At 40.9% G+C, this 24,342-nt stretch overlaps 2 protein-coding genes across 2 annotated transcripts in view; both read left to right on the plus strand.

Moving 5' to 3' along the window:
• The window catches only part of CDK14 (cyclin dependent kinase 14), a 674,504-nt gene that overhangs the window by 636,248 nt on the left and 13,914 nt on the right, over positions 1-24,342 (plus strand). The gene's annotated exons all lie outside the window — the stretch shown is intronic.
• On the plus strand, positions 6,894-14,086 carry FZD1 (frizzled class receptor 1). Its single transcript, XM_003982740.6, has one exon. The coding sequence runs from the start codon at positions 9,259-9,261 to the stop codon at positions 11,215-11,217; it is 1,959 nt and encodes a 652-aa protein (XP_003982789.1). The 5' UTR covers positions 6,894-9,258; the 3' UTR covers positions 11,218-14,086.

Raw genomic sequence — 24,342 nt, forward strand, 5'->3', positions numbered from 1 at the left:
TCAGTATCCATAATAGTTCTAAATCCACACAGAGTTCTAGGGCTGCCTCCTGATCCTCAAGCTCTTAGCAGTTCCAGGCTGGTGTCACAAGGGTAACACTATCTTAGCTGCATGCTGGGGTATTCTAGTAAGAATTCCTGCAGAACACAGGTTTTTAATCCATCACAAAGGTGTGTCTCTTTGTAATTATTATTTTTTTTTAGAATGCGAACCTGCCAGATAACTTGGTCTGATGTGTGAAAATTGAGTTCAAAAAATGAGAGCTTTTTACTTCTGTGCTTAAACTATCTACTTTATAATTGCCCTAATGCAACTTTGCATTAGATTATATCTTGATAACAGCCTAATTCCTAATTTGCAATACCGTGCAAAACCATCTTTGAACTTTGCAATGATATCCAACTGAGAGTCAAAGACGAAAGCCTGATTTCCTGGCAGTCACAATACAGTAACCCTCAAGCTTCATGACTCACCCCATTCTTCTTGGGGAAGATTCTAGCTCTGCCAGTTCAAACTTGTCCAATCCTGTCGGGAGCTATTCTGCCAACATACAGGTGTCTATATAGAGGTGAGACGTTTTGTTCAATTGCTGTGAGTCCGAGACCACAAAATCTGTTTTTTTTTTTATTATTATTATTATTTTATTTATTTTTGGGACAGAGAGAGACAGAGCATAAACGGGGGAGGGGCAGAGAGAGAGGGAGACACAGAATCGGAAACAGGCTCCAGGCTCTGAGCCATCAGCCCAGAGCCTGACACGGGGCTCGAAATCCCGGACCGCGAGATCGTGACCTGGTTGAAGTCGGACGTTTAACCGACTGCGCCACCCAGGCGCCCTACACAAAATCTGTTTTAATAGCAATTTTATCCAAAACATTTTTTTCAGTTTTGGTGAGGGCCTGTAGCTTTAAATTTTTTGTCTAAGAGTTCTTAAAAAGCTTTACTGCAGTTAGCCAAGCAGAAATTATATAGCCCAGTGGTTAAGCTCCTATACTCTATAACCAAGCAGCCATGGTTCAAATCTACCTTCACCTACCTGTTCATTAGGGTATGGCTAGTTCCTAATTCTCTCTAAGCCTCATTTCCCTCTTCTGTGAAATGAAGATAATAATAGGACATCCCTCACAGAATGAACAGGAGAACTAAGTAGCACATAGTAAATACTCAGTAGATGTTCTTATTATAGCTATATTTAAGCCTGGAATATAAAATAAAATTATTTTATAGATTCAGATGTCTTTCACGTGGTAGGTTTTAGAAATTGCTACAAATCCTTTAACACTGCTCCCCTTGAAGCAGTATCCATGTCCCTTCCATTTGAATCTGATCAAGCTTGTGACTGCTTTGACCAGTAGAATATGTTGGAAATGACACTATGTGGCTTCCAATCCTAAGTCATGAAAGAACATGCAGTTTCTGCCTCATTTGCTGGAACACTGAACTGCCATGTACCAAGTCTGACTACCCCTAGGCTTCCATGGAGAAGTAACATCAGAGTAACATCAGTAACATCAGAGGCCAGCCATCCCTGCTTACGGGCCAGTCATTTTGGAAGTGAATCCTCCAGCCCCAACTGTTCCGGCCCTCAACTGCCTGAGTCACCCCCTAGCTGTTGGAATCCTCCCTGCTGAGTCCCCTGATTTTGTGGTGTATAGATGAGTCATTCCCACTGTCCCTGTCCAAATTCTTGAGTCCATGAATCATGAGCATAATAGAATGGCTATCATTTTATGCCCCTAAATTTGGGGTGGTTTATTACATAGCAATAGGTATATGGCACATTTAGAAAATAACGGATTTAGAGATAGTCATGGGGTAAAAGGGAAAATAAACTATATCAAAATCATCAGATCCAATCTTGATCCGTGTGCATGCTTTCTAAATATATATCAATTTTTAATGATGGCAAAGTTTACTCTCTTCTTTCTAAGCTAAGATCCCTGTGTTAATCTGAAGGGCTGGCAGCAAACAGAATGCCATATAAACTCCACAGACTACAAGGCCCTGAGGGGAAGCACACTAGCCCATGTAGCAGAGACTTCTCTTACTTCTGTTCTAGAGAGAGCTGAGGGGAAATGAAAGCTGAAAAGAAAAACCCTTGGTTTAAATAGACCCCGATTACATTCCAACCTATCAGATCAATAATGCAGAGATTCCTAAAATCAATATGCTGAGGCAGTTTTATCAAATGCACTTGCCTATTGATTAATATTCTGACTTTTAAATGTAAATATGCATACTTCTTTGTTGTGATCAGAAATACAGAATATTAAAGCCAGCAAGATATACTATAACCATTTAGATCATCACCCTAATTTTATAAATGAGGAAACTGAGGCTGAGATAAAAGAAGTCACTTTCACCCAGCACTGAAGAATACTCCAAAGTCCAGGACTTTCTTCTGTTGCAGAAAAATGTAAGAATGGCGAATACATCCCCTAAGGGTGTACCCCATCAAATCAGATCACAGGAAAGCTACACTTTTGGTCTATTTTTTCTTTTTCTTTTTCTTTTTTTTGTCTCCTTACGGAAACACCTTTCCCCACCTAAGATATACCATTATATCTTGGTTTTTATAACGGGCAGATATGAGAAATGGCCATCTGACATTGCCCTATGGCATTTGATATCCTTTATACTAAAACATCCCTAATAATTGTCTTAGAGTTAGGTTCTTGGCAGAATTTTGTGTTCCCTAATGAATTTTCTTTAATTAGGTTACAAAAGTTATGGAATTTATCGTGTTTCCCTTGGCATGCTACCATGGTAATGCAGGTGGTAACCGCATTTGAATTCTGGTTCCCCTACTGATAGGCTGTGTGAGCAAGTCAATGTCTTAAGCTTGTATTTCTGTGTCTTAACTGAGGATCTGGCTATCTGCAGCAGCATTGTCATGAAGATTAAGTCAGGTACTATGTTATGATGATAACTTTCATGGGAAAAAAAATGTTTTTCTTTCTCTTTTACTTTTTTCAAAATTAGGATCTTTTTAGTCTTAGATGTCTAATGAAGTACAAATAGCCCAGTGCCTTTCTTTACCATGGCCAAAGAAATGTTGTCAGATCTGAAATGAAATGCCTGGTTGCATGTTCCATTTGTTCTTAATCATAGTCCCAAAGATGGTATTTTAAGAAGAATTTGTACTAATACTTTAGAAACCATAGATTGACTTCCATGATACTTTCAGTCATAAGATTCAGGTTATGGCAAGAAACAACAACAACAACAACAAAAACAAATAAAAAATAATTTGATTATGTTATGTTTTTAAAAGATGCACAACATTATTTCCCCCATACACAAAAAAATGTCAAGCTGCCCAGAAATGAGCGCAGAGAGGCTTGCTCACAGAGGCACAAGATTTACTTGTTCTCTTAAACACTTCTTTCTGCACCAAAATGATTCCAAAGTCTGCTCCCCACATCTTAGCCAATCAGAGGGGCCTCTTTTAGCTCATGAAACATAAGGTTTTAATTTACAAGGGATCATCTATATTTCTTGCCCAGAGCCTCACAGAGGACTACATTTTAAATCCAACACAAATGCCTATATGTTTTGCAAAAGTTTTCCCAGATAGTATACACTATTTCCAATTGCATAATGACAACAGAGTAATTAAAGCAGAGTCATGAGACAGCTCTTTCCATCTGGTCTTTTGGAGAAACTGGTATTTAAGTAATACATTTAGTTTTTATACTTTTATACTTTTTGTACTTTTTTACTTTAATCTTCGAATTATAGGATGAATGGGGGTAATTATTATCCAACTTTGCTGATTATAATTCAATGATGATTTCTCTTTCCTTTTACACTTCTATTTTTTTAGATGTGTTTTGTGAGATTTGTGTACAAAGAATCCATGATTTGTATTTATATCTACACCCTTCTATATTAAAATTTTGAGTCTTACCATGGTTAAAATGTACACTCTAACAAATCATAGCTGACCCTCAAAAGATAAGTCAGTTTAGGGTCTTACTATGAATCAGCTAGAAGTAAGATAAAAGTCAAGATAATCAAACTGACTGTCTCTTTTGATAAGTTGTTTTAGGAAAAGCATCTTTATTTTAAAGATGGACCTTTCAAAGAGAGTTTATAAATTGAGGCTCTGTGTATAAATGAATCCAAAAACTATCTCACCAATGTCAAGAGCATATTTGTTTAAGAATGAAGGGAAAAAGGAAAAAAGAAAAGACAGTTTTAGAATGGTTGCAAAAGAATACAGAGGTTTGGGAAGATAAGAATTAGCTTATGCAGAAATTCCTGGGTTGGAAATTCAAGAAGGAATAAGGTAGAGATTTAGGGTGAAAGCTTAGACAATGTCTCTAACCTACAGTGTCTGCAAAGGCAGTATGATAGACTCCTAGGTAATGCCTCCCAGGTAGAAGGCAATAGCATAGTCTGGGGTTTCTCTATCACTCTCAGCTCCCTAACCAATCAATATCCCTTCACTAGGAATTCAAAGAGAAGACTGAACTCCTGACATACAAAAGTGATACAGAGGTGAAAATCCAATCTTATAGTTTCAAAGTATATTAGGTCTAACCCAGCATTTCTTTTTTTTTTTTTTTTAATTTTTAAATGTTTATTTATTTTTGAAAGAGAGAGAGAGACAGAGTGCAAGCGGGGGAGGGGCAGAGAAAGAGGAAGACACAGAATCTGAAGCAGGCTCCAGGCTCTATGCTGACAGCTCAGAGCCTGATGTGGGGCTCGAATCCACAAACCGTGAGATCACAACCTGAGGCGAAGTCAGACGCTTAACCTACTGAGTCACCCAGTTGCCCCTAACCCAGCGTTTCTTAAACTGCATTCTACAGAGCATGAGGGTCAAGAAAAATATTTATATTCTGAGTCCCAGAGGTGTTACCCCTATTATCCTGGTATAGAAAACTATGTTAAATACTGAAGAATCACCAATCTGCACATCTCAGAAACCACATTTTCTTCTATAATTTTTAGGATAGACATGTTTATTCAATGGAAGTCCATTGACTTTGGTCTGACACAAGGCCTACCCTGGTACTAACTGGCTATAGAGCCTTGGACAAGTTGCTTAACTACTTTGAGCATTTGATTCTTCATCTATTAAAAGAAAATAATAATTAGTACCTTGCCTCAAAGAGTGGTAAAATTTACGTGACAAAATGTAGCATACATAGGGTACATTAAGGAAAAAAATGCCAAATACCTACAATAGCTGCTCAAAAAATATAGTCTTAGCCCGTATTATAATCTCTGTTATTCAACAAAGATAATTCAAACTTGTCACCCACAAGCCAACAACAAAACAACTTACCTAAAATTTCAAGGTCTGCCAGGTTGTCTGTGGAGACTTCACCTAACTGCTTGCGTGTCCATGTGCACTCAACTGTATGTAATTGGAACTGGATCTCTAGTCCTGGGAATTACCCACATTCAACCTGACATAAGTAGTCTGGAGAAACTTCAGAAGATTTGGGAAAGGACTGATAAAAAAAAAAAAGATCTTTGATATAAGAAAACTTGACTGAGTCTGAAGCTTGAAGAACCAATTTCAAGGAGAAACTGGGTTATGTTTATAGTTTTTGCCTAATTGAAATATTTTTATTGCAAAGTTCATAATAGTTCATACTTATTTAGTCATTTTTATCTATGGATCTCAAACATTTCCACATCTTGAGAAAATACTATATTTTAGAGTAAGGTAAAAATATACTGCTCATATTTCTCTTCTAACATTATGTTATCCACAGCCTGCGTCACCTCCCCAAAAGACTTTCCGTAACACTAATTGTAATGGGTTACAACAACTCTGAACTGTTCTTGATTTTAACAGCTTCCTCTATATCAGATATGTTTAATAAATGAAATACTGGATTGCTATAAAATAAATAGAAGATCTAGGTTTTTTTACTTTGGAAGACAACTCTCAGGAAATGATTTTTTTTTTTTTTTATTTTACAAGGCCTTTTTTTACACAGTCTGAGAGAAAACTACAGAAAACTGACTTTTTAATTAAAAGCATTATAACTACTCAAAAGAACATAAAAAGGGTTAAAATAAGCATCTAATGAAATTCAAACCAAACAAGGCCATTTTACCTGAAGTTCATTCTTTAACTTTTCTGGGTATAATATTCTTCATTGTAAGAGGAGAAAATTCACTAGTTCCTAGATGATGTCTGGTTCCTTCCAGTGCCATGATCCAGCAAGAATGACTTTTTTTTTTTTTTTAACTCTGATAGCATGTCTGAGCCTCCTCCCTAGTAAACTTCACTGTCCAGTGGAGGGTAAACTAAGCTCAAGAATTTCAATACAACAACTTTTGAAGCAAGAGAGTGTCACCTACTCTGAGGAACAGAACCGAGCACTCTGCCTTAATCCCTATGCCCTATTTGTTGGGGGGAGAAGAGGGTTTGGAGCAGTGGTGTTGGTGGGTGCTTAATGCATGTGATGCTTAATGCATGTGATGCTTCACCAATGATGACCTTGAGAGAACGGAACACCAGACAGATAAGTCTTTATAAGAGAGGAATGGTAGAATGAACTTGTCTTGGTAAAGTTTCTAAGCATGGGATACTGTCAGCAGAAGAATGAGCATCAGGGCAGAAGGCTAGAGAAAAAGTGTTCCTGGGAGACTGTGGGCTGGAATGCTGGAAGGTAAAATGAACAATTACGGACTGTGAGGGCTCAAAGGACCTCAGAGAGCACCTCCTTTTCAATATCAAAATCTTACATGAATTATTGTCAACACACATACACACACTCACAAATGGAACCTGTTGTACATTTAGTACCCGTTGCATTTTCTTAAAAAAAAAACAACAGGTACTAGGAATCCAGAAATACTTTAAAAGAAATATATATTTTATGAATTTGCTATGTGCATGAATATTTAAAGAACAATAACATATGTACCTAAGACAAATAGATGTCATTTTGGTTTATCAGGTAAAGATACAGCTGCACATTCTTTAGAGACACCAACATGCATAGTGATGATCTTCAGTGCCCTGTTAGTATACGGTACAAGCAACACCTATCTTAAGTAGCGACCTTTATGTCTAGACTAATGTTCAAGCTTCCCAATGACAACGTGGTCCAGGTTCCATCTTTCACAGTCCTTCTGAAGCCACCCTGCTGTATATGTGGGAGAAAGTGACCCTCAATAGCTTCCTATTGTCTGTAGATTATTCAGCCCAAACTTTTTAGTATGGACTAAAACTTTCTCCTGCCTTCCTTGAGATATCTCAGGTACCCTCACTCCTCACCCCCACTCCATTTGGCACTTTAAGCACTATAGAGCCTCTGTCTTTTGCACCTTCCACCCACCTCTCTATCAGAACACTTCTCACCCATTTCCACTGGCTGGCTGCTTCCACTGTGCTCACTCAGCTTTGGGATGGGCGACAAGATAAGTGATCTACCTTTCTATGCCCTACTGTACTATGACTTCCTGTAAGGCTGGGCCATGTCTTGTACATCTCTTTGTAGTCTACTACCTAATATCGCTTATAACCTAAGAGGTGCTTCCTAAGTATGTATTAAACAAATGGATGGATAAGCAAAAGATAGAAAAAAAATTGTAGAAAAGTATCCTGAAAATCTAATCATAGGTCAACAAATCCTAGACAGAATTAACAACACAATGGCACTTTACTGATAAAACTGAGTCATGTTGTTAAAACATCGTTTTTAAAAACCTTACGCAGAAACAACAAGAATGTAAGGAGGCTGAGATGAATTGTGTTGTTTGTAATTAGGAAGGGAACGTGCAGTTAGCTCTTTTGCTTTCAGACTTCGCTGTTTGCTAAACTGGCATCCCCAGGTCCGCACACCAGTGGAAGACCACGCTGCCGCCCAGCCTGGCTCCTAACCGGCCCAGTTTGACACTCCCAGGAGTTGCCCCTGTGCCGTGGACGTTCCGGCCCTGGAAGGCTCCAATAGCTCCCCCACAGCTCAGGTTGGTCGCTGGCGTTGCTTCTCCGGGTCCGAGGCACTTCTGGAGGCTTGGGCGGAGAGGACGCTCCCGAAGAGAGGTCGTCGCATTCTCAAGTTTTTCTCTCTAAATATTTAATGGTTCTCTCCCTTTGCTTCTGTTTCTGACTCGATCACAGAGGCGAAAAGGGGACTACAAGAAAGATAATAGTAGCGGATGGCGCACCTGGCTTTACTTTTTCAATTCCGTCAAAGTTTGTGTTTGTGTTTTGTTCTTGTTCTTCATTTGACAGCAATCCCGTGAACTTCTCCTTGGGGGAAATGGCGCGTCCAAAGCCCGCCAAGCCCAGCCTGAGAGCTCTTGGACTTATTAGAGTAATATTTGAAACCAAACCTCGATAGACATAAACTCAAAGGAAGCCCTGCGCTCCTGAAGTCAAAGGCATCTGTCCTGATCGCGGTGCTCGGTTGGCTGTTTGTAACCAGAGTTAAGAGCAGGATTTTTAAACATGAAAATGGATAAAAGAAAAGCTGAGTCCCGAGGTCCGCCGACTCCTATTCATTATCCCCAGCAGCATATGGTACCATTCTCCTACTAGTGCTCGCCCTTTCTTCCGCAAAAGCAAAAGCAACCAAGCCTGTCCCGCTTCATAGCAAACCCACTCTTTGTGCCGGAGCGGTGCCTCTGCCACCACTACTACTTCCTCCTCCTCCCGCCCCCTCCTCCTCCCGCCAGCCGCCGACTTTCGCTCAGGGAAGCAGGCGGCGGGTGCCCTTTGCGCGGGGAAGCCAGTGCCGCGATTGGGCGACGGTCCCTGAGCCTCCAGTTCCGCGTCGGTTTCAAGGCTCCTCCCTCCTGGTGAAAGACAGACTGCGGGGCGCCTGGAAACCGGTCCGAGGGCGCGCGAGGGAGTGGAGAACGAGCGAGTTGAGGGATTGACACAAATGGTCAGGCGGCGGCGGCGGAGAAGGAGGCGGAGGCGCAGGGGGGAGCCGAGGCTGCTGGGCTGCGGAGAGTTGCGCGCTCTACGGGGCCGTGGCCACTAGCACGGCGCCGCCAGCCGGGAGCCAGCGAGCCGAGGGCCAGGAAGGCGGGACGCGACCCCGGCGCGCCGGAGCCACCCGGGCTCTACCAGCCGCCCACGCTTCATGAATCGCAAGTTTCCGCGGCGGCGGCGGCTGCGGGACTTGGAGCGGGAGCCGGGGGAGCGGGCTGAGCGCAGCTCGGGCTCGACGGAGGGCACCGGCGCGGAGGAGATCTCCCCGGACGCAGGGGGAGCCGCCGCCGGCCGCGCCACTGCCAGCCTCAGCCGGGCGGCGCCAAGAAAGGAGCCGAGAAAGTATGGCTGAAGAGGAGGCGCCTAAGAAGTCCTGGGCCGCCGCCGCCGGCGGCGGCGCGAGCTGGGAACTTTATGCCGGGGCGCTCCCAGCTGGACCGGTGGCGGAAGGGAGCGGAGATGCCGAGAGCCACCGCCGCCGCCCCCCAGCTGACTCCGGGCGCTTGGCGCGCCGGCTCCTGCTACTGCTTTGGCTGCTGGAGGTTCCGCTGCTGCTGGGGGTCCGGGCGCAGGCAGTGGGCCAGGGGCCGGGCCAGGGGCCCGGGCCGGGGCAGCAGCCCCCACCGCCGCCGCCTCAGCAGCAGCAGGGCGGGCAACAGTACAACGGCGAGCGGGGCATCTCTATCCCGGACCACGGCTACTGCCAGCCCATCTCCATCCCGCTGTGCACAGACATCGCGTACAACCAAACCATCATGCCCAACCTTTTGGGCCACACGAACCAAGAGGATGCGGGCCTCGAGGTGCACCAATTCTACCCCTTGGTGAAGGTGCAGTGCTCGGCGGAACTCAAGTTCTTCTTGTGCTCTATGTACGCGCCAGTGTGCACGGTGCTGGAGCAGGCTCTGCCGCCCTGCCGCTCCCTGTGCGAGCGTGCGCGCCAGGGCTGCGAGGCGCTCATGAACAAGTTCGGCTTCCAGTGGCCTGACACGCTCAAGTGTGAGAAGTTCCCGGTGCACGGCGCCGGCGAGCTGTGCGTGGGCCAAAATACGTCGGACAAGGGCACCCCGACGCCCTCGTTGCTCCCGGAGTTCTGGACCAGCAACCCTCAGCACGGCGGCGGGGGGCACCGTGGCGGCGGCTTCCCGGGGGGCTCCGGCGCGTCGGAGCGTGGCAAGTTCTCTTGCCCGCGCGCCCTCAAGGTGCCCTCCTACCTCAACTACCACTTCCTAGGGGAGAAGGACTGCGGTGCGCCCTGTGAGCCGACCAAGGTGTACGGGCTTATGTACTTTGGGCCCGAGGAGCTGCGCTTCTCGCGCACCTGGATCGGCATCTGGTCGGTGCTGTGCTGCGCCTCCACGCTTTTCACGGTGCTAACGTACCTGGTGGACATGCGGCGCTTCAGCTACCCGGAGCGGCCCATCATCTTCCTGTCCGGCTGCTACACGGCAGTGGCCGTGGCCTACATCGCCGGCTTCCTGCTGGAGGACCGAGTGGTGTGTAATGACAAGTTCTCCGAGGACGGGGCACGCACAGTGGCGCAGGGCACCAAGAAGGAGGGCTGCACCATCCTCTTCATGATGCTTTACTTCTTCAGCATGGCCAGCTCCATCTGGTGGGTGATCCTGTCGCTCACCTGGTTCCTGGCAGCGGGCATGAAGTGGGGTCACGAAGCCATCGAGGCTAACTCGCAATATTTTCACCTGGCCGCCTGGGCCGTTCCGGCCATCAAGACCATCACCATCCTGGCGCTGGGCCAGGTGGACGGCGATGTGCTGAGCGGGGTGTGCTTCGTAGGGCTCAACAATGTGGACGCGCTGCGCGGCTTCGTGCTGGCGCCACTCTTCGTGTACCTGTTCATCGGCACGTCTTTTTTGTTGGCCGGCTTCGTGTCCCTCTTCCGCATTCGCACCATCATGAAGCACGACGGCACCAAGACCGAGAAGCTGGAGAAGCTCATGGTGCGCATCGGCGTTTTCAGCGTGCTTTACACGGTGCCAGCCACTATTGTCATCGCCTGCTACTTCTATGAGCAGGCCTTCCGGGACCAGTGGGAGCGCAGCTGGGTGGCCCAGAGCTGCAAGAGCTACGCCATCCCCTGCCCCCACCTCCAGGCGGGTGGAGGCGCCCCGCCGCACCCGCCCATGAGCCCAGACTTCACAGTCTTCATGATCAAGTACCTTATGACGCTGATCGTGGGCATCACGTCAGGCTTCTGGATCTGGTCCGGCAAGACCCTCAACTCCTGGAGGAAGTTCTATACCAGGCTCACCAACAGCAAACAGGGGGAGACCACCGTCTGAGACCTGGGGGTTCAGCCCATTCCCAGCCGTCGGCTTCGTCCCAGCCACTCCCATAAAGCTGGCCCCATGGAACTCTTGCCAAGCCTGGCTACTGGAGGCTTTCTCACTAGCCATTCACTTTTCGCAGGCTCCTTTCTACAACACAGCTCCTGCAAAAGCTTTGGTCCCTTGGGGCAAACGGACTGGAGGGCCCAACTGCCACAGGGGGGATGGACAGACCACTCTGGTTCTCACTCTCTGGTACCAGGACTGTACGCTTTTATGATTGTAAATAGCCTGTGTAAGATTTTTGTAAGTATATTTGTATTTAAATGATGACCGGTCACGCGTTTTCCTTTTTCTGCCTTTTCCTTTTTTGTTGTTTTGTTTTAAGTTTTAATTATTTAGGGCGGTTTACCCATTTCAGGCTTTTCCTTTGCCTTTTCAAAGTACTGCAGAGGTAAAACCGGAGCTCACGGTGCTCTTGCTTGTTCTGGCGCGCCCCTCCTTGCGGCAGTCGGGGTGCGTGTGGGGCCGCCTGTGGGGCTGCGCGGCCCAGGTCACTTACCGCCTCCGCTTTCTGCTCCTTCCTTTCCTTCATTGCTTGGGGTCGGGGCTCTTTAGATATAGAACTCCACAGAGCTTCCAGATCCGGGGGTAGACCCCTGCCCATCCCGAGTGTGCCCTTGTGAGGTGGGGGGGGGGGGCGCAGATTGTGAAGGCCTTGCCCCTTTATTGAAACTGAATTTTTCACTGTAGAGAACCTTAACTCCTAGCTTCAAGGAGGTCCACAGATGTGGGCTGCGGCAGTCCCAGCCTCCTTCCACACTGGCCTCCAAAGCCCAGGCATTCCCTCCTATGTAAGTTGGTTAGAGGGTGAGTGGGATAACCAGTGCCAAACTTTTTCAAGTCTAATTTTTGGTGGATGAGCTCATTTCATTCTCTAGTGTCTAAAACCTGGTATGGGTTTGGCCAGCATCATGGAAAGATGTGGTTGCTAAGATTTGGGAAGAGGCTTGGAGCTTTGTGTGGGTCAGGAGAGACTGAAGATGGGGTTTATAAAATGTTAATTCTAATTGCATACGGATGCCTGGCAAACTGCCTCTAGGACTGAGACAGCCCGCATTTAGATTTTACCTTTCTGTAAAATGGAAACATTAGGTCACCTGGAAAGCTTTGTTAAGGAGTTGATCTTTGCTTTCCTTAACTGGATAGCAGAACGTAAGCTGAATAGGAACACTTGAAGGAGATTTCAGTGTAATGGACTTTCTCAAAATGAAGTGCTTTTTATTATTTTTAAATAATAATTAGACATATATAAAAAAGTTTAAAATGTAAAAGTTGTATACTTTCAACATATTATTATGATTATTCAGCAACACAGTCTGAGGGAGGAACAATCCACATCATTGAAAATAACCTTGTAGGATTCCAGGAGGTAAAGGAGGTGGAATAATTGGTGGGGTTAGATCCTGAAATAAACAAAACATGGGCATGCATGGTAAAGGGACAGTGTGTGCTCCTTTTTGGATTTACAGAAATGCGTCAAGTGTAAATCTTTCAAAGCCATTTAATAATATTCACTTTAGTTCTCTGTGGAAAAGAGGAGAAAAGCAAGCCTCCTGATTGTATTGTTTTAAATTTTAAGAGTTTATCTAAATGCCAGTACTTAGGACCTAAATTTATCTATGTCTGTCATACCCTAAAATGACAATGGTCTTTGGATTTGGTATGCATTTATTCTGTTCACTATCACAAAATCATCTATATTTATAGAGGAATAGAAGTTTATATATATATAAAATACCATATTTTTAATTTCACAAATAAAAAAATCAAAGTTTTGTACAAAATTATATGGTTTTTGTGCCTGAAAATAACAGAACTGGAACTGTCTGAACTATCTTTACATTTTATAGTGTCTCATAGCCAGTCCCAAAGTATATAAATTCAGGAATTCAATGGAAAAGTCTATCCTTAAACATTCAGACGAGCCCTTCCAAAGATGTATCCTACTTGCAATGTTGCAACTGACATTGCCAAGTTCCTAGACATCATCTGCTTTCATGATAGTAACAATATAAAATAGAAGTTTCCAAATTATTTCTTTACTGAGAGGATTATTAAAAAGAGAACTCTAATTTTAATATTAAAGTCTTTTTTTTCTTACAAGGGGTAAATTTACGTGGCTTTTTATCATATGGAAGTTTATTTAAATCATCAGGCATCACCTTGGTCATGATTTTTTTGAGGTATTGTCTTTTTCATAATCTTGGATATTCCAAAACCATAAATAGGCAATCAATAAATGGTTAACTGACTGTGTGTTTATAAGCATTTTAAACAGTAGCTGGGTGTATAAGGTTGTTTTTGTTGTTTGCTTTGGAAGACCCCATTTTTATATTGTTCAAGGAACCTTTTCCAGAGAAATTATCTAGTTGGTCTACTCTTAGTCAGAATTTATATATATGTGTGTGGGTGTGTGTGTATATATACATATATATATATATAAAATCTATATTATATCTATATATACATATATACATAATATACACACACTAATTTTTATAAAATAGAGGTGCAAAGTTTACTTATATATATTACAATATGGAAATAAGGTTATGAGAAATGGAAAACATCAGATGAAAAACCTCCAATACCTTTGGAAAACAAGTCTCTTATTCTTTTATAGACTAAAAATATTTATATTAAATTTTCCCATGAAAATATTTTGTGATAAAATGACAAGGAACTAAAATGAAGACCATTGATGCAATAGAGTTACTTTCATGGTTATAATGCAATTCATTGTCTTTTAAGTCATTATCATTATTTTAAGGCAAATGAAAATATGAAATCTAATTGAAAATACAGCATTCAATTTCACGTAGCAAGATGCAATTTTATGTTCTTTTTTTCTTTGTTTCGTTAATCTCTAGTAGATATCTGAGCAGGTTTTGTTGTATAGACATTTTAAAAAAGGAATTCTTAGGGCAAATTAAAACATATCTCCTCTCTAGGTATTTCAATCAGATGATTTCTGGGGGAAGAAAATTTAAGATTATTAGTCTCAATCCATGAAATAAATACAAAGCATTCTTATTGTGGATGTCCTTAAAATGATGCAACTATAAATTTGATGCAGAAAGGTTTTATAATGCTGGAATTAAATGCCTTAAAAGACAAAATTTTCAAGTCACCACCAGGCTTTGTTTTTAGGAAGCAACTTATTTAAAATTGTGTAGCATATAGAAAGCCAGTGTATTCTTTTGTTTCTTTAGGTACCCATGGCAAAACAAGACTTTCCTGGAAAACCCTATAGGTACCGGGAATATGGTCCCATTAGCATGCTGTTTCCATGACAAACCCTATTTTCAGATGGTTTGGTTTGCCTATTTTTTTTTTAACCAGTTATCAGTTGAAGTCAATTTTCCCCCCACGGTGTGCTTGATTTAGCTTTTATAGTAAATGTATACAGATTATGAAAGCCTTCTGATGCTCTTTTTTTAAAGGGCCATTTTTTCACTTAAACTTTGTGGGAGCAGAAAGTCACATTTTTAATCTCAGAGCCAGCCAGTGTCAAACATATGCAAAACAGCTGGACCAGATTTTTCAGTTAGTCTGGGGTTGTCACTTGTCAGCCTGGGTTTACAGTCCTGGTCCTTTTGTCTCCCTAAGCAATGAAGGCTTCTGCTATAGTTCCATCATTCCTAAAGTCCAGCATGTAACTAGGAAAGGAGACCACAATGAAGAGCTGGTGGCCAATTAAAAAAATTGCCTAAACCACAAACTTAGAGGACTTGGGTGGCTTCAGATCACTTTCAATGATACCATGTTTTGGTCTTTAAAAAAAAAAATTTTGTTTTTTTTAAAAGATGCCATATTTTTAGTGTGTGTGTGTGCATGTGTGTGTGTGTGTGTGTGTGTGTTCAACTCTGGCTACTCTTGCCTTTATTACTTACTAATCTGTTGATTGGCTATAAGCCACATTTTATGTAACACACATGCAATTAATTGAAACCAGTGATATTGCACTGGGTATCTCTGATACATTTCTGATTATAACATTCTGTGTAACTGGGGCTTGAGAGATAAGAATCAGAATGTGGTCATCACATATGTCTTGAGGTGGACACTAGCTATGTTGTTATTGAATACTTCATGGAACATAGTAACTTCAAAGTCTTGCAGGATTAATCTTTAGGAGCCAAAATAAGATGTGGACTACATGTAAGAATTCTCTGGTTACATTACTAAAAAGAAATTGCAACACTACCTTAAATCCAAGGCTTTTATTTTATGGCCTTTACATTTGAAATGAGGTCTTACAAGGGATGTGGCAAAAAAAGGTGTTTTTTTTGGTGACTCCTAAGATTTATATCTGTAGTTTGAACTGTTGGCAGATGCCAGTGGTCCCTAGAATTTGAAAAACAGTAGTTGAGCTTCAATCATGACTCAAATTTTCATAAACTTTTTGTGCTTCAATATTTCTATTCACTTTGGTCATAGCTTTTGACAATGGATTTATTAAACCATAATAATTACAGTAATAAAACAGCTTACTTGGAACCTAGTGATTAAAAGACAGACTCTAGGCCAATTTCCTTAAGTAGTATCATGATCTGTGATGACAACTGTCTCTACTCCATTACAGAATCAAGTTCTTGTTTAAGATTCTCCTGTTGGAGATTTTGTTTATAAGTTGATTTGGGACCCAAGTAACAGGTCACATTAAAGGATTTCTCATAGAAATCTTTCTCATGTAATGGATTGGCTCAAGTACAATCCATAAGCAAATCCTGCAATGAACATATGATAAATATTCTGAGGGTCATCAGTCTTATAAGTCAAACAGAATCTTAAATTGCTTGAAAAAATAAGATATTTTTCAATAGAGATTTCTTTAAATAAATCTTTTTATTTTAAGATGGTGATATTCTAAAGAGGTATATTTTTGAGTGATAAAATTCAAATAATACTGCATTTTGTAAGGGAATCACCAATAAACTAGTTGGGTGGCATATTTGTATAACTAATAATTTTTAAAGTCAAGTATTGGAATAGCACTAATTTTGCACGTTTTACACACATGCTATTTTTTAAATAAAATTGACTTGAAGACAATTTTAAGTTTTAAAATTTATAATATGCATATTTCATATGAAGACCTCAAATAATTTTATTCACAGTGTAGACTTTCAAAACATGTTCATAGGAATACAGTGATGAACATGAAAAGGAACCGCTATTGCAGCTTTGAGATAGTTCTCTGTGGCCTGGATTTCTTTTCTTTCCTTTTTAAAAACCAAGTATCCTCTAATTTGTGGATATCTCCATGTTTCAGATCTCAATACCTGTTTGAATTAAATTTGCAGGGGAATAACTGCAGGATCCCCCCATAGACAAAGTGTGGCCTTTATTTCCTTTCAAGTTGGCAGCGTGTCCTTGCTTAAATGAAACACTCTGAGACAGATTGTTCTCTTGCCCTTGGAAATGCTCATCTTCACAAACACAGCAGCAAATACCTGGAAGTCATACAGGCTAGTTAAATGCATATTCCAAATGCCAATGCTACTTGGTTGTTAGAAGAGTTGGGTTTTTTTTCCTTAAAAGTAGATTTAGAGACTATTCTTGACCTTATCTTTCCAACTCTTGGATTTTTTTTTTCAAGTTACCTTCAATAAATCCTCTGTCAAAGACTCAAAACTCAGGTAGGATAATGCATTGTTTAGGTTTGCCCAGGGCTGAGGGGTTTCTTGGGATGTTGGACTTTCGATGGTAAAACCAGGAAAGTCCTACGGAAGTTGGGATGGTGAGTCACCCTGACTTATGGAGTAAATTATGCTTCCAAGATAGAGTAAAAGCTTCTGTGGTGGTCTCTGGTCCAGCATTAAAAGTATTCCACTGCACTTTTAGGCTTTTTTGTTACTAGATGAAAAGGCAATGAACACAGCCCTTTGTAACTGAAGCTGAATGGAACATGAAGATACAATGGTGCACACCACATTGATATCTTGGCCATTCTGCCTTCTGCCTCCTGAAGAAATGGGGCATAGATACAGGAATCTCACTGACCACTGAGACCCATTCTTGCTACTCATGAAATCAGGTTAAGTGAATGTTTTTACTTTAAAAAAAAGTATTCCCCTGGAATGAATAAAGTTTTTTTTTTTAATTGATGTTAAAGTTTATAAGATTGTAAGGAACTGTTAGGTTTTTGCATATATTTATTTTGTTTTCCTGTATAATAATACGGTCCACTGTAATGAGATTACAGGCTCAAGAGGGATTACCACAAATGGCTAAAACTCAACATTTAATTTAATTGTCGTACTTTCTCTCAGAGGTAAGTAGGTTTAGCACCCATACTTTTCCCAAAACAAAAAGTATCTACAGGAGGGGAAAAGAAGATAAACTTAAGATTCCACATGGTTATTGGGATTTGTAGAATGCAGTATGTGGAACATGCAATCCATAGTCTTTCTGTTCCCATGAAAACTCCTCAGAGTTGGTCGACACTTTTTATATTGAGTTTATCCTTCTCATATTCCTATCATCCTTTCTACAGTGCACATAAAACTCCACTGCCTTTGTTGTTGAAACAAAGTACTATTCTTGCTATCTTTTTTTTTTTTAACGTTTATTCACTTTTGTGAGACAGAGAGAGACAGAGCATGAGTGGGGGAGGGGCAGAGAGAGAGGGAAACACAGAATTCAAATCAGGCTCCAGGCTCTCAGCTGTCAGCACAGAGCCTGATGCGGGGCTCAAACTCACAAGCTGTGAGATCATGACCTGAGCTGAAGTCAGATGCTTAACCAACTGAGCCACCCAGGTGCCCCTCTTGCTATCTTTTAATTAAACTCAATGTAGAGGAATAAAAAAGATGTGAAGATTATGTAATTATTTCAGGAGGTACCTACACATTCATTTCTAGAACTGTGGTTCTCAACAGGGGTCAGTTTTACCTCCAAGAGACATTTGACAATACCTGAACATGTTTTTTATTGTCATGACTGACATGTGGACTTCTTATGGGTATTTAGTGAGTAGAGGCCAGAAAGGCTACTAAACATTTTGCAGAGCACACAACTCCTGACAACAAAGAATGATCTGATCCGAAGTGCCAAAGTTGAGAAACCCTGGTCCAGTGGGATATACTGAAAATTGTGAAATAGATATTTTTAAATTATAAAATATATTAGGATTACAAAATAGAATTGAGAAAAAAATATGTATTTCCTTGTGTCTACAGCATGTGCTTTACTTTTGACCTACAAATTTTGTTTAATTGACAAATGGCTTGATGATATTGCATAGCAGTAGTCAATGTATTCATCTGCTTGGGCTGCTGTAACAAAACACCACAGACTTGGTGCCTTAAACAGCAGACATTTCTCCTAGTTCTGGGGCCTGGGATGTTCAATATCAAGGTACCAGCAGATTTGGTTTCTGATCCTGCTTCCTGGTTTACAGACAGCCAACACCCTTGCTGTGTGCTCCCATGGCCCCCATGGGGGTGGAGAGAGATCTCTCTTCTAAGGGCACTAATCATGAGGGTCCCATACTCGTGACAGAGTTTAAACCTCATTATCTCCTCAACATCCCACCTCCAAATCCTACCACATGGGGGGGGGGGAAGTAAGGTTTCAACATATGAATTTTGAGGGAGGCAAACACTCAGCCCATAACAGTCAATAAAATATCTTGTTTAATGTTATTTACAGATTTCTTCCCACTGAAATTATGATACTGTATATTCCTGTCTAGAAGAAAATAATAAAAGCAGATATTTTATTGACTGTTTAAGTCACCAAGTCTGTGGTATTCTGTTATAGCAAAATATCTCTTCTTTTTTCCCTATTCTTCTCCATCATCCCTCCACCTCTACTCTCTCGTCTCCTGTGATTTCCTCTCCCTTCTTTTCATCCTTCTACAACCCACCATTATCACTGGGGGAAATTGAAACAGCATAATGCAAACTAATGCCTTATTTTTTCTGTATCCTCTTTTTAGGATAAGCGTGTTTTACAAGACTTATTCAGATAAAAGATTAAGCTAATGGGCAGCCTTAAGGATAAATGACACAAATAATGTTCTGTATATTAATCAACTAATGATATTGCTCCTAAAGCATAAGTGCATTTCTATGCATTCATGCCTGCTTTGTGATATACTATTTCAAATTCAATTTCTTTATGGTTGCTGACAGTTCTGATCTAATTGGTAAGTTGTACACTTGGGTAACATGGCAACAGCCCTTTGAGGACACTGTAAATTATGACCAGAAAGAGACTCATAATTTACTTTTAGAAATATGCTCCTTTACTGGATTGATAACTAATTGAAGAATTGCAGGAGTCCTATGTTTGTCCTTGTTGAGTATATTGCCAAAGGGAACTTATTCAATAGCAGTTATGAAAATTGTCTCTGATACCACTGAAGCGTACTAAATGTATTTTGATGCATGAATTTGAGCAGGGTTTAGGGCTTGTATCAAAGTGGTTGATTGGTTATGACATCAGTTCCTCATTTAGAAACAGCAGCTAGCCATTTTGGTACCTTGGTCGCTCCTGTGGTCTAGTGTATTGATTTTCTATCGCCACTGTCACAAATTACCAGAAACTTTAAAAACACAAATTTATTGGGGTACCTGGGTGGCTCAGTGGGTTGAGCAGCTGGCTTCAGGTCAGGTCATGATCTCGTGGTTTGTGAGTCCAAGCCCTGCATTGGGCTCTGTGCTGACAGCTCAGAGCCTGTAGCCTGCTTCGGATTCTGTGTCTCCCTCTCTCTCTGCCCCTCCCCTGCTCGCTCTCTCTCTCTCTCTCTCTCTCAAAAATAAATAAGCATTAAAAAAATTTAAAAAACACAAATTTATTATCTTATAATTCTATAGGTCAGAGGTCTGACATTGGTCTCATTGGGCTAAAATCAAAGTGTTGCATAGCTATGTTTCTTTCTGAAGGTTCTAAGGGAAAATCCATTTCCTTGCCTTTTCCAGCTTCTAGAGGCCACCCCCATGGCTCATGGCATGCTTCCTCCATCTTCAAAGCCAGCGATATTGGGTCAAGTTTTTTCTCTTACTATCTGATTCTCTCTAATTGGGAATGGTCCTCTGCTTTTAAGGACTCATATGATTAGGTTGACACAGGATAAGGTTTTGAGGATTAGAGCATGGACATCTTTGAGGACCATTATTCTATCTGCTACATCTATGTTTAGCTGTTGGAAACAGCTAGAGGATCTTTCTTTTAGAAGTATTCCCGCCACATTCTCGTTCTTTACAATTCTGTTTTTTAAAAACCGGCTTCCTGAATTTCTTCTGTTCTCCATTTCATTCTCTCAAAGTATGCTTCTGTCAATGGCCAATTCCTCATTGATTTCCCCTCTCCCTTTACCTCATTTTCTGTTAAGCAGTCTGCAGTCCTAATCCTCTAACTCTATAGATTTCTTTATATTCCAGATGTCATCTTTCTTCCTCTTCCTTGCTACACATCCTCCCCTTTGCTACCCTTTATGTTGCCCTATGTGTCGTTTCAATACATATCCCTCTAGATTCATGTTTTGTGTCTGTCCCAGAAATAGGTCAGAAAGAGATGGAGAATGACTGATGTCAACCATCTTCTCCCAAGTGAACACATATAAGCCCACCACTTTTATTACAGGTGATATAACTTTATGGTTTTCCCGAGAAACACATCTTTCAAATGATTGCACTTTTGCCTTTTGATGAAGGGCTACGTGTGAGAGATAGTGGACATAGTTCATCTCATCTCTGATTAATCTGATCTGTATTCCTAGCTGCGATTATAGATTTTAATTCTTTATGAAGTTACCATTATGTTTATAGGGAATTTTTTTCTCATGATTTTTAATTTAAATGTTTTTTAGAAAAAGAAAAATCTCAGTTGCCTGGGTTGCATTTTATACAAATTCAGGTAATGAATACACCTGCCCTAGTTTAAAATGTTATGTTGACACTTTTGGAGAAGAAATTTTTCTGGCATTACAAATGCATTTTTAAAAATGTTCTCTAAAATGTAATTTTGAGTCTACACTTGAAACCAACTGCAAGATTTTTTTCTATCTAGACTGTTATGGCTAAAAGTACACATTTTCCTCCCATATACATATAAATCTGTCTGAAAAAATATGCCTTTTTCGGCAGCTATATAAGAAGAAGGATTTCAAATATTCATAGGAATCTCCAAATATGCATTATTTGCAAGCACCAAAATTTTCAGGGATTATATAAAGATATGGCAGAATTTCTAGAAATCAGTAATGAGTTAACATCTACAAAGTGATTGTCTAATACCACTATCATTTATTTTCTTTAAAAGTTTTACACCATTCATGCTCTCTGTAACCTTTTTTCCCCAAGTAGGGATAATTCAGTAACAGAAAAGGGTCACCTGAATGCAGTAATGGCTGTATAAATAGCCATGTGTTTAAACATTTGTTTCATTAGAGCCATGTTGAATTAGCATAAGAGGTGTAGGGTATGCTTAAAGATCTCAGCTAAGGCAAGTTATAGTGAAACCTAATTCAATGTTAAAATCAGATGATCTTCAAAACATACACTATTTATCACAGGTGGCAATGGATACTAAGAATTCTTAAAATTGAGTATACTTAAGAATCACTCAAGGAGCTTATTAAATATGAAGATTTCTGGCCTCTGTTTTAGAGACTGACTTTGTTGGCCAGGGAGGGATTCAGGAACCTCCATTCTGGTGGTTTGCATACTAGAGGTTCTTGTGCTTTTTTAAACACTGCGCTAAGTAAAGCTAAAGAAACGAGTAAGGAACCGGTAGCACTCAGTCGAATAATAAAGATGACTTAGAGAAGAAACACACTAGCAGACCCAAGTAGGGGCAGGGTGATCTTGAGTGAAATTGGTGACAAGATATACAGGAGTGACGGTGGTAGTAGGACCCTCTGCTCCATCAGCCTCTCCCCATGTTTCTCAAGTTTTATGAAGTGTTTAGCAAACACAACTTCAAGGCAAGCCCCTACCCATTCCTTTCACTTGCACACCTCCTCTTATAAAGTTGTGGAAACTTCACTGGATTCAGGACCTCAATCTATGAGAAGTAACTTTTTTGGACTGTCAGCAGGGAGCAGACCTGTCCTGTCTGAATTGTCTTTTCCCCAAAGATCTAAATCAGGAACAGCCAGGGGCCAGGCTGGTATGCCTGACAGGCCCCTCTTCAAAGCAACGGAGTGGTTTGCCCAGGTCTCAAATTCTTTTAATTTTGCTTTTTTTTTTTTAATAAAAAGATAGGGCCTTGATTTCATAACTAGAGGTTAAAGCTTAACTTAGAATTGTCCCTTTAGTTAGAAGACTTTCAGAATCTAGGGGTGCTTCACTGGCTGAGCCAGTTGAGCATCTGTCTCTTGATTTTGGTGCAGGTCATGATCTCACAGTTGATGGGTTCAAGTCCGGTATAGGGCTCTGCACTGGCAGTATGGATCCTGTTTGGGATTCTCTCTCTCTTCCCCTCTGTCTGCCCCTCCCCTGCTTATTTGCGCTCTCTCTCTCTCTCTCTCTCTCTCTCTCTCAAAATAAATAAATAAATAAACTTTACAAAAAAAGAAGGCTTTCAGAATCGAATTAGTTCACCAAACACTAGGTAGGGAAGAAGGATGTATATTGTCTCTTTCTTAGAGACAGCTTGTGGTAACAATATAGAGAGGGAGACAGTACAGCAGGTGGAGGCTTGATGGTCAGGCAGAGGTGGGACTTCAAAAGGTACCAGTTTCCCACAGGCAGGACCTATTCGCTTTCAGTGGAGCAGCCATTGGCAGAAGCTGACCTTGGAGGCTTCTCAGGCAGCTCACCTTCCCATCCTTTCCGATTTTGTTTGTTTAGGTTTTTAATACAAGTGACTTCTTAGAAGGCCCTTACTTCCCAGGGAATTCACTAATCAAGGTAATACTCTATTTATTTGCATAAACAAAGCTTTATGAAAGAGAAATTCATTCATCCACTAAGAAATGTGATCATTTCCACTGTTGTACCTGAGTGCTTCAAAGCACCACTGTTGTTGTTCACATCAATTAATCCAGGTAACTGGGAAACGTGAGTAAAATGGGGCTACACTATATCCCAACTGATTTTACAAGATTATAAAAACAAACCCAAGCCTGAGATATCTAAACTCATGTTGTCTTAAACATTTTAAGAACTTGCTTCATAGGAAAGAATAATTACAGTACAGGGGAGAGGACAGTCACATCTTTTTAGAATGAAGTAATTTTATTCCACAGAATTTACTGGAGCTTGGAAAATTTCAAGCAGCCTTTTTCTTTGTCCTGGGAACATGCTTGGAAGAAATACCTCCTCCAAGTATGGTGACTATCATTGTTAGCGTCTAGCTAGGGAATACAAAAATAATTTTTGATAATTTTATTATTAAAATATTTTCATCATCTAAATAAAGATGGATATTAAATTTCAAAATATTTATTAAATCTAACTACCTATTAATAGTCTTAATACTAATTCAAAAGAAAGTTCATGGTTAATAAGAAAAAAGTAATTAAACAGCCATTTCCTAAATCTTTTTTAAAATTTTTATTTAAATTCCAGTTAGCTAACATGTGGTGTAATATTGGTTTCAGGTGTTCAATATAATGATTCAACATTTCCATACATCATCCAGTGTTCATCATAGCAAGCACACTCCTTAATCCCCATCACCTATTTCACCCATCTCCCACCCACCTCCCCTCTGGTAACCATCAGTTTGTTCTCCATAGTTAAGAGTCTTATTTCTTGGTTTGCCTCTCTATTTTTTTCCTTTGGTCATTTGTTTTGTTTCATAAAGCCCACATATGAGTGAAATTGTATGTTGTTTGGCTTTCTCTGACTGACTTATTTCACTTAGCATAATACTCCCTAGCTCCATCTATAGTGTTGCAAATGGCAAGATTTCATTCTTTTTTTATGGCTGAGCAATAATCCGTTGTGTGTGTGTGTGTGTATGTGTGTGTATACACCACCCCTTCTTTATCCATTCATCAGTCGATGGACATTTGGGCTATTTCCATAATTTGGCCATTATAGGTAATGCTGCAGTAAACATTGGGATGCACATATCCCTTTGAATTGGTATTTTTGTATTCTTTGCGTAAATACCTGG

This window comes from Felis catus, chromosome A2, assembly GCF_018350175.1.
Source record: "Felis catus isolate Fca126 chromosome A2, F.catus_Fca126_mat1.0, whole genome shotgun sequence".
Lineage (NCBI taxonomy): Eukaryota > Metazoa > Chordata > Mammalia > Carnivora > Felidae > Felis > Felis catus.